Below are 10321 nucleotides of genomic sequence, written 5' to 3'. Positions count from 1 at the left end.
CCGCCCCTTGGCGACGACCCGGAGGGCGTGGCTCGGTGGGCGCGGCCGTTAAAGGTGTGGACCAATGGGAAAGCGCGGAGGGTGTGTCGGGGCCAATGGGAGGCGAGGGGGCGGGTCCCGGTAGTGGGAAGCGGGGAGCCGGGAGCGCGGCGGCCACGGCGGTGACCGGGACGGAGCGGGCGGGGTGAGGCATGGGGAGGGGGGGACCGGGACCGGGAGGGGCCCCCGGGGCGGTGACACCGGGAAGGGGGGACCCGGATGGGAGGGGCGGGGGGTCCCGGTGCCGCGGTCCCGGCCCGTGCTGCTCGCCCGGGCCGGTCGTTACCCCATGGCCGTGATGGGAGCACCGGGACCGGGGGCCCAGCCCCGCGTCCCCTCCTGCAGCACCGGGGCTGGGGGGGGCAGGTGGGAAACACCGCGAGGTGATGGCGGAGGCAGATTGGGGCCACCGGGCGGGGCGGGGGGGTGCGTGTCTCCGGTTGGGTACCGGGGGGGCGGCCCGGGGAGACCGCGTACCCCGGGGCTGCGGCATTGACCCCGTCAAGGGCAACGGGAGCCCGCGGGCCCCGCATCCTGGGTGCGTTCCGGTGTTCCCGGTGAATCCCGGCGCTCCCGGCCCGCGCTGGGGCTCCCGGCGGGGTTTGAGCCTCAGCTTTGGGGTGCCTGGACCTGAACCTCCGGTTCAGGGGGGGGGGGGGGGGGAGTCCTGGTGTCCCCCGGTCTCGATGTACCCACCCGGGGGGTGCTGGTGGGGACCCCCGTTATCGGGGGGGGGGGCACAGCCATTCGCCAGGCCGGAGAGAGCAGCGATTCCCTTGGGAAAGGGATGGGGGGGGGGTTCCGTGCCCGGGTCTGCGCTGTTCCCACTCGGTTCAGGGCTCATGCGGCGGCTCCCGGAGCCTCCGTGCGGAGCGGGAATGGGGAAACTGAGGCACGGGGAGGGTTTGGGTGTGAATCCCCCTTTTCCAGGCGGGGAACCCCAGAGCTGATGGCGCAAGAGCCCGGGGCTGGCTCGGTCGCACCACGGGCTCCTGCTGCTGCCCGCACCCATGGGGGCTCTGCCTGCTCCTGCCCATCCCTGCCCCTTCCCTCCGCAGCTCCCGCGATCCCAAAGGATGGCCTCTTCCTGCCCGTGCCTTTGAAGTGCGGAGCAAGCACGATCGCTGCGGGGACTCATGGCCACGGCCAGCAAGGGTGAGTCCCGCACCCCTGCCCCTCGCCTCCGTGTCCCCTCCCTGCCCTGGTCCACGTCTGGTGCTCTGCTCCCTGCCACGGGATCCCTCTGCCTGCCCCATATCGGAGGCTACTGAATCCCAAGGGAATGCTCTCACCCTCTTCCCACTACAAGCCACAAGTGGGCATCCCCCGAGGCGCTTAGGGCAGGGGGGGTCCATTGGGTACCACCAGCATCCTTCAGCCACGGTCCCCCGCGGTGACCCCGCGCAGCAGCGCTGCTGCGGGATGCGGTGGGTGCCAGGCGCTCCCGGTGTCTCCCAGCCCCAAAGGGCTCTGGAAGCACCGGCTCTGGATGCTGGGGGGGGGCAGGACGGACCCCAAAGTGCTCTGGTGCGGGGTGCCCCGTGTGGGAGCAGCGAGACAAAGAGAGAAGAGGCTCTTTGTGCTGCGCGATTCCACCTCCTTTGTGTGCTCCAGCCTCCCTGGCTCCTTCCTACCGCTGCATCCCGCGGGATTCCCCCCTCCCGCCCGGCTTCCCAGCGGGATGAGGGCCGGCCGAGTGGCCCATTGGTGGCACTGGCAAAGGCCGGCAGGTTGCCTTGCTCCGGGAATCTTGCTCCCAGCGGCCCTGGGAAGAGGGGTTGCGGGTCCCTGAGTGCTTCCCTGCTCCCAGCTCTTCCTTGGGAACACTGAGACGCGAGGACTCTCATTCCCTGGTGGAGCCCACTTCCAAGGCTTGTGATTCCTATTGGCACCTGTGCTACGGGCACCCCCCCCCCCCCAAAGCCAGTGGGTCCCGGTGCCCCCCCTCCACGGCTGCGCCGGCACCCGAGGTGACCTGGGCGCTCCCATGGTTTCCAGGCAATCCCTGCTGTCCCCTCGCGATCCGGGGCTCGGGGCCCCTCAAGGTCACCGGGATGCAGGCACTGATCCTGTTCCCGGGACAGCTGCTGCGGATCCCGCTGCCGCCTTCCCGGCCTGTCCGGGCCGGGTTCCCTCGGGATCCCTCATCCCGGGCGCCTCCTCCGAGCCGCACGGATGGGCTTTTCCCTGCCTCTTTCCTGGCAGGAACTGGGGTTTGGCTGCTCCGATCCTGGCGCTGCCGCTGGGATTCCCAATGGAAGCCCCAGGCTGGGAGCTCGCCCATCGCTCCTGCTCTATGGGATCCAGGGGCTCACCCTGCCCTATGGCACCGCGGTGGGGGGGGGCTCGGTTTGGTTGTGGGTTCCCTCTGTGTCCCCTTCCCATCGGCAGTGTGCGGGTCTCCTGTTCTGTCCCTGCGTGCAGGGAAGGGCTGGCTGCTCCCGGCTGGACAAAGCCGGGTCGTTAAATCCCAGCCGTTCCCAGCACAAAGAGCCTGTTCTTTAGGGAGACACCGATCTGCTCCCGGCTGCTGCCAGATGGATGCTGGCGGCCGGAAGGGGGGGGCTTGGGATGTGCTGGGGGGCAGGAGGAGGGAGAGGCGGATCCCATTGCAGAGGAGCCCGTGGGGACCTCGCTGTCCCCAGCCTGGTGCCTGCCCTCGCAGGGGCGATGCAGGTTTGGGTTTTCCCATGGGATTGGCTTCCCTGGAGAGCCCTGGGACGTGCGGGATCCCTTCCCTGGGGATGCTGCCCGTGCCCCATCCGTGTCCCCCTTCCTGTGTATCCGCTCATCGACTCCTCTGGGCTGAATGAGCAAATGGTGCTGGGCACGGGGGCTGGATGGACCCCAGAGCCTCTGGGCATTGCTGGTGGCAGATCCGTGCTGCGGATGTGGAACCGTGGCTGGAACTGGGGATATGGGGCTGGGGATGTGGGGATGGAGGTGGAGCTGGGGGCATGGGGATGTGGAGCTGGGGATAGAGGTGGAACTGGGGACATGGGGATGTGGAGCTGGGGATGGAGGTGGAGCTGTGGATATGGAGCTGGGCCTGGGGATGTGGGGATGGAGGTGGAACTGGGGACATGGGGATGTGGAGCTGGGGATGGAGCTGGGGATAGAGGTGGGAATGTGGATGTGGGAATATGGAGGTGGGGACATGGGGATGTGGATGTGGGGCTGGAGCTGGGGATGTGGGGATGGAGGTGGGGATATGGGGATGTGGATGTGGGGCTGGAGATGGGGATATGGGGGTGTGGATGTGGGGCTGGAGATGGGGATGTGGATGTGGGGATGGAGGTGGGGATATGGGGATGTGGATGTGGGGCTGGAGATGGGGATGTGGATGTGGGGATGGAGGTGGGGATATGGGGATGTGGATGTGGGGCTGGAGCTGGGGATGTGGGGATGGAGGTGGAGCTGCGGATGAGGATGTGGATGTGGGGCTGGAGCTGGGGATGTGGGGATGGAGGTGGAGCTGCGGATGAGGATGGGGATGTGGGGCTGGAGCTGGGGATGTGGGAGCAGGGCTGTGGAGCTGGGGCTGGAGCTGGCGCTGATGCTGTGGGCGATGCTGGGGTCCGTGCGCACGGGGGTGACCCCGGGCTCCCTCTCCCCCCCCCGCAGGCAGCAAGGCCAAGGGGGGCTCCGTGCGCTTCGCCCCGGCGCAGCCCCCCGAGGGCTCCCACGGCCACGTCCACTTCGAGGAGCAGCTCCGCGATTCGGCCGTGATGGTGACGCGGGAGAGGGACGGCAGCTTCCTGGTGAAGGTGGGGGGGGCCGGGCTCGCCAGCCCCGGGCAGTTTGGGAACGGTTCTGGCCCCATTGCAATCACGGAAACGGCCCCGTTATCCCTGCTTGACCCAGGGAGCATCCCCATCCTTCCCTGCAGGCGGCTCCTTGCTCCCAGTGCTCCGGGTTCACCCCTCTGACTCCCCCAGCCATGGGGCAGGCTCGGAGGGTCCCCATTCCTGATGGGACAAACTGGGGGGGGGCTGGTCCTGCTGCCCCCGGGGGGATGGGGATGCGGCACCACCTCCTGTGCCCTGTTGTGGGGGACAGGGCTGAGCCGTGGGTGCTCACTGCTCCCATTGCCACGGGCACTGATCGTGGGCCCAGGGCTGGCGGTGGCTCCCAGGCGGGTGCTGACAATGGGGACAACCAAGGCACCGCGTAACGACACCGAGGGATTCATCCTGGCGCCTGGCAGGTTCACAGCCACGCACACACGAGCTGCCAGCCCCATCCCTCAGCTCCTCATCCCTCAGCTCCACATCCCTGAGCTCCTCATCCCTCAGCTCCACATCCCTGAGCTCCTCATCCCTCGGCTCCACATCCCTCGGCTCCTCATCCCTCAGCTCCTCATCCCTGAGCTCCTCATCCCTCGGCTCCTCATCCCTCGGCTCCACATCCCTCGGCTCCTCATCCCTCAGCTCCACATCCCTCGGCTCCTCGTCCCTGAGCTCCTCATCCCTCAGCTCCACATCCCTCGGCTCCTCATCCCTCAGCTCCACATCCCTGAGCTCCTCATCCCTCGGCTCCACATCCCTCGGCTCCTCATCCCTCAGCTCCACATCCCTCGGCTCCTCGTCCCTGAGCTCCTCATCCCTCAGCTCCACATCCCTCGGCTCCTCATCCCTCAGCTCCACATCCCTCGGCTCCTCATCCCTGAGCTCCTCATCCCTGAGCTCCTCATCCCTCAGCTCCACATCCCTCGGCTCCTCATCTCTCGGCTCCTCATCCCTCGGCTCCTCATCCCTCAGCTCCACATCCCTCGGCTCCTCATCCCTGAGCTCCTCATCCCTCAGCTCCACATCCCTCGGCTCCTCATCCCTCGGCTCCTCATCCCTTGGCTCCTCATCCCTCAGCTCCACATCCCTCGGCTCCTCATCCCTGAGCTCCTCATCCCTCGGCTCCTCGTCCCTGAGCTCCTCATCCCTCAGCTCCACATCCCTCGGCTCCTCATCCCTCGGCTCCACATCCTCGGCTCCACATCCTTGGCTCCTCATCCCTTGGCTCCACATCCTCAGCTCCTCATCCCCCAGCTCCTCATCCCTCGGCTCCTCATCCCTCGGCTCCATATCCTCGGCTCCTCATCCCTCGGCTCCTCATCCCTCGGCTCCTCATCCCTCGGCTCCTCATCCCTCGGCTCCACATCCCTCGGCTCCTCATCCCTCGGCTCCTCATCCCTCGGCTCCTCATCCCTCGGCTCCACATCCTCAGCTCCTCATCCCTGAGCTCCTCATCCCTTGGTTCCTCATCCCTCAGCTCCACATCCTCAGCTCCTCATCCCTCGGTTCCTCATCCCTCGGCTCCACATCCTCAGCTCCTCATCCCTCGGTTCCTCATCCTGCAGCTCCACATCCTCAGCTCCTCATCCCTGAGCTCCTCATCCCTGAGCTCCTCATCCCTCGGCTCCTCATCCCTCGGCTCCACATCCCTCGGCTCCTCATCCCTCGGCTCCTCATCCCTCGGCTCCACATCCCTCGGCTCCTCATCCCTCGGCTCCTCATCCCTCGGCTCCTCATCCCTCGGCTCCACATCCCTCGGCTCCTCATCCCTCGGCTCCTCATCCCTCGGCTCCTCATCCCTCGGCTCCTCATCCCTCGGCTCCTCATCCCTCGGCTCCACATCCCTCGGCTCCTCATCCCTCGGCTCCTCATCCCTCGGCTCCTCATCCCTCGGCTCCACATCCCTCGGCTCCTCATCCCTCGGCTCCTCATCCCTCGGCTCCTCATCCCTCGGCTCCTCATCCCTCGGCTCCTCATCCCTCGGCTCCTCATCCCTCGGCTCCTCATCCCTCGGCTCCTCATCCCTCGGCTCCTCATCCCTCGGCTCCACATCCCTCGGCTCCTCATCCCTCGGCTCCTCATCCCTCGGCTCCTCATCCCTCGGCTCCTCATCCCTCGGCTCCTCATCCCTCGGCTCCTCATCCCTCGGCTCCTCACCTGCTGCGAGCTGGACCAAAGGGAATGGGGCTGAAGCCCCTCGGGGCGTTGGTGGCAATGGCTGTGATGGGCCCCTGGAGCTGCTTTACCACATCCATCCCCGGCAGTGCCCAAGGCCAGGCTGGAGCAGCCTGCTCCAGCGGAAGCTGTCCCTGCCCGTGGGTCCTTCAACCCAAACCATTCCATGCCTCCATCCCCTCGCGGCGGCTCCGCGCCGGGTGCGGAGCTCCCCCAGCTCTGAGTCAGTGCCTGGTCTCGGTGGGTGATGGGATCCCTCCCTCGATCCGGCACGGAATTGCTTAGCAATCGCCGGGCTGTGGGTGGGATGTTGTTGTTTTCCCCCTGTGCCGTGCACCGGCACCCGGCACCGCACGTGCCGGCAGTGGGGCGGGCGGGGGCTGCAGCTCTTCCCTATGGATAGGTTTGGGATGCACCCCCCGTCGCGCTCCCGATGGAGGACTCGGTGCAGCGGGCGCCCCACGGCTGCGGGATGGGCTCGTCCTCGTCCCGGCCCTGCCGCAGGGGGGGTCCTTCCTTCCCCGCATGGCTTTGGGCGCGGAGGGCTGACATCTCCGGGGGTGCTCTTGGGAGCATCCTGGCTTTGGGGGACCGGGAGCAGCGGCTGAGCTCATGGATCATGTGCTGTTATCCCAGTTAGCCAGGAGCGCCCCCCCCCCGCTTCCCATGGGTGTGGGGTGGGTGCGCTGCGGAAGGGAAGGGGCTAAGGCAGGACCATGGCCCGGCCCCACCGCGTGCCCCCGTTCCAGGTGGGGTTCCTGAAGATCCTGCACAAGTACGAGATCAGCTTCGTGCTGCCGCCGCTGCGGGGCGCGGGGGGGGAGCTGTGCCCTGTGCCCCTGCCCAGCCTCAACCTGCGCCTCACCGGCATCACCCCCCTGCCTGAAGGTAAAGCCTGGACCCCCCCCCCCCCCCCCATTGTCCTCTTCCTGCCCTGGGGGAAACCTGGAGAGGGGCTTGGGATGAGGGATGCAGGGACAGGGCAAGGGGAACGGCTTGAACCTGCCAGGGGGGGAGATGGATGGGGTACAGGGAAGGGGGGGGCATGGGAAGGGGTTGAATGGAGGAGCTGTGGCTGCCCCATCCCTGGCAGTGCTCAAGGCCAGGTTGGACACAGGGGCTTGGAGCAAGCTGCTCCAGTGGAAGGGGTCCCTGCCCGTGGCAGGGCTTGGAGCTGGATGGATTTAAGCTCCCTTCATCTCACCCCATTCCATGGCTCCAACTCCATGGGTGAGCACTTCCCAATCCCAGCCTCATCCTGCCCCGGGTGCTTTTCCCAGTGCCCATCCCTGCAGCTTTACCCCAGGTCCACGTTGTTTCCATTGCGCATCCCAGGATGCTCCCTCCCCTCCCCGCGTGCTTCAGGAGCAGCTTTTGTGGCATCCGAGTGCAGGAGCAGAGCCCGGACACGGGGGCACTTTTAGCTCCTGCTCCAAGGGGCTGCTGCGGGAGCCATGGAATGGGTTGGGATGGAAGGGACCTTAAAGCTCCTCCAGCCCCAGGGACCCCTTCCTCTGGAGCAGCTCGCTCCAAGCCCCTGTGTCCAACCTGTTCCTCCGCCTCCTCCTTCCTCCCCATCCTTCCCCATTCCCATCCCGGCTCCCTCACTCCATCCCACCCCACCCCATCCCATCCCGTCCCCTCCCCGCCGCTGTTGCTCCATCCCCTGCAGCCCCACGTCTCTCCATTACTCATCACCTGCAGCTGGGAGGCTGGAAGCTCTTTTACCCCAGATAGGCGTCAATCACCTGCGGCTTGGTGTGGGTTTGGATCCGTTTGGGATGTGGGGATGTGGGAGGGGAGCAGCGGATGGGGGTTGGTGGCGCAGAGCCCACGAGCGGATGGGGACGAGGACTGGGTTTGCTCCAGGAGACCCCAGCCTGGCTCTGGGTTGGGGTCCCCTCGTCACCAGCATCCCCACAGGAGCAGGGATGTGCCCGGTGGCCCCCATGGAGCACTTGGGACACCCAAGCATCCCACTGGGCTCCGTGGCAGCCGTGCTGGGGACACGGATCCGCTCTGGGAACACCGTGCCGGCAGCTCCCGTTGATGCATCCCATGGGAGCTGCTTCCCGCATCCCTGTCCCCATGGGGCCGTGTCTCACCTCCCGCTCTGGGCCCGCGGCTCTTCCCGTGCTCCCGCTGGCTCCAGCCCAGCAAGGCACTCACAGCTCCCTTTGGTTGGAGCTTCCCACCTCGGCCGGGCTTGGAGCCAGGGAAGCTGCAGGGAAAGGAGCCCTTTGGGAGCCAGGAGCAGCTCCAGTGGGATCTGGTGCCCCGTGGTGCCTGTCCTCAGGGTCCTGGTGATGGGGACAGGGGGGTCTCGGGGGTGCCATTGGCTTGGGGGATGCTCAGTGGTACCCTCGGCCTGGCATCCCCGACACCCCCCCTGCATCTCTGTGGTGCTTCGGCACGTGTCAGCATCCTTGTGCCTGCCTCGTGGGGGGGGGAAACTGAGGCACGGGGATGGGGATGGAGCCGGGCAGGGGAAGGGATGCGGGGAAGATGCGGGCAGCGCTGAGCCCCCTGCCTGTGCCCCAGGGTACAGCGTGAAGTGCGAGTACACGGCGCACAAGGAGGGGGTGCTGAAGGAGGAGATGGTCCTGGCCAGCGAGGCCGGCGAAGGAGCCACCATCAGGGTCGTGGTCCAAGCCCGTGTCATGGGTAAGGGGCTGCTGGGGCCGGGTGTGGGGTGGCAGTTCCTCCCTGGAGCAGCTGGGAACGGGTTGCTCATGGGCTTGGCCAGAGACCTGCTGCCTTCTGCAGTGCTGGCGAGCTGGGGATGCTCCCTGCATCCCATGAGCCTGCCCCGTGCTCCCTCCTTCCCAACCCAGCTCGCACCAGTTCCCCCAGTCCAGCCCCCGCAGCCACTTCCCACCTGAGGAGCTGCTGAAACTGGATGGTTTCACCCCCAAATCCCCATCCCGGGGGGTTTCACCCCCAGAATCCCCATCCCAAGGGCTGAGGCTGTGGAGCCTCCCTGGTGAAGGGGCACATGGAGCAGGGCTGCAGCGGGTGGCTTGGGGGCATCCCTTGTCCCCCCCATCCTCACCCCATCCCCACTGGGGTCCCTCCCCATCCACCCACAGCTGCTCATTAGGCAGCAGAGTCATTAATGATTTTCCTTCTCCCCCGCCCTTTGCTGCCTGATGCTTGGTTCATCAGAGCCACGTTTCACAGCTCTGCCCCCCTGCACTGGGTGACACCGTGGCTGCTTCCACCGGCATCTTCAGTGGGGCTGGGTTTGGGGTCCCCCTGCTGGGTAGGGATGGGGGTTCACTCATTGTGCCCCCAGCACCTCGTCACACCGGGCTGAGCATCATCCCCTCGCAGCCACAGTGTGCAGCATCCCTGCATCCCCCTCCCCTTGGGTACCAGCATCTCCTTGGGTACCAGCATCCCCTTGGGTACCAGCATCTGCTTGGGTACCAGCATCCCCTTGGCTACCAGAATCCCTTGGGTACCAGCATCCCCTTGGGTACCAGCATCCTCTTGGTTACCAGAATGCCTTGGGCACCAGCATCCCCTTGGGTACCAGCATCCCCTTGGGTACCAGCATCCCCTTGGCTACCAGCACCCCTTGGGTACCAGCATCTCCTTGGGTACCAACATCCCTTGTGTGGTGATGGTGGGAGGGGGGACAACCACCTGTGGGCCTCAAAACACCCCAGAAGGCCCCATAGGCCAGCATGGGGGTGCTGTGGCTGTCCCCCAGCTGTGTCCCTGTCCCTCCCTCCCGCAGACCGGCACCACGGCACCCCGATGCTGCTGGATGGGGTGCGCTGCATCGGTGCCGAGCTGGAGTACGACTCGGAGCAGAGCGACTGGCACGGCTTCGACTAGACCCTGACCCCCCCGTGAGGATGGAGCCCATATGGAATCAGGGACAAATCCCCCCCCCCCCCCCCCCCCCCCCCATGTCAATGGGGTCACCAGGAGCTGGGGGTCCCCCAGTGCCGGAGCCCCGGGGAAGGGACCCTCTTGCTGCTTTCCCCCCGCTTTCCTCCCCGGAGCACCCCAGGAAAGGGACGTTTGGGGGTGCTGGAGCCCCTCAGGGTGAGGTTTTGCCTCTTGGGGTGCAGAGCAGAGCTGGACCAGGGGAGGGTCCGGCAGTGGAAGGGGTCAGGTCCCCAGGGCTGTCCCTGGGACAGAGCCTGTCCGTGTCCTCGTGTTGCAGCCATCGCCTTGGTCTTAGTCCTGTTATCCTTTCCCTTCCAGTTTCCCTTTTCCCCTCCAGTTCCCTTTCCCCTCCAGTTCCCTTTCCCTTCCAGTTCCCTTTCCCTTCCAGTTCCCTTTTCCCCTCCAGTTCCCTTTTCCCT

General features: G+C 66.5%; 1 protein-coding gene across 1 annotated transcript; it reads left to right on the top strand.

Annotated features, from left to right (window-relative positions):
• The first annotated feature begins 944 nt into the window (after window positions 1-944).
• On the top strand, window positions 945-10228 carry ADISSP (adipose secreted signaling protein). The gene is made up of 5 exons (XM_061441040.1): window positions 945-1194; window positions 3664-3806; window positions 6752-6890; window positions 8544-8666; window positions 9745-10228. The coding sequence occupies exons 1-5, from the start codon at window positions 1176-1178 to the stop codon at window positions 9843-9845; spliced, it is 525 nt and encodes a 174-aa protein (XP_061297024.1). The 5' UTR covers window positions 945-1175; the 3' UTR covers window positions 9846-10228.
• Window positions 10229-10321: the final 93 nt, after the last annotated feature.

The sequence above is a fragment of the Pezoporus flaviventris genome, unplaced genomic scaffold (assembly GCF_033815535.1).
Source record: "Pezoporus flaviventris isolate CSIRO_AGI_PZ_B2104156 unplaced genomic scaffold, CSIRO_AGI_Pfla_v1 ptg000188l, whole genome shotgun sequence".
NCBI classification, from domain to species: Eukaryota; Metazoa; Chordata; class Aves; order Psittaciformes; family Psittacidae; genus Pezoporus; species Pezoporus flaviventris.
This window is presented reverse-complemented; position numbering and strand designations above follow the sequence as displayed.

Coding starts and splice junctions, on each gene's coding strand:
- ADISSP (XM_061441040.1), top strand. Junction 3,807..6,751: donor ACGGCAGCTTCCTGGTGAAG/GTGGGGGGGGCC, acceptor CCCCCGTTCCAG/GTGGGGTTCCTGAAGATCCT. Junction 6,891..8,543: donor CATCACCCCCCTGCCTGAAG/GTAAAGCCTGGA, acceptor CCTGTGCCCCAG/GGTACAGCGTGAAGTGCGAG.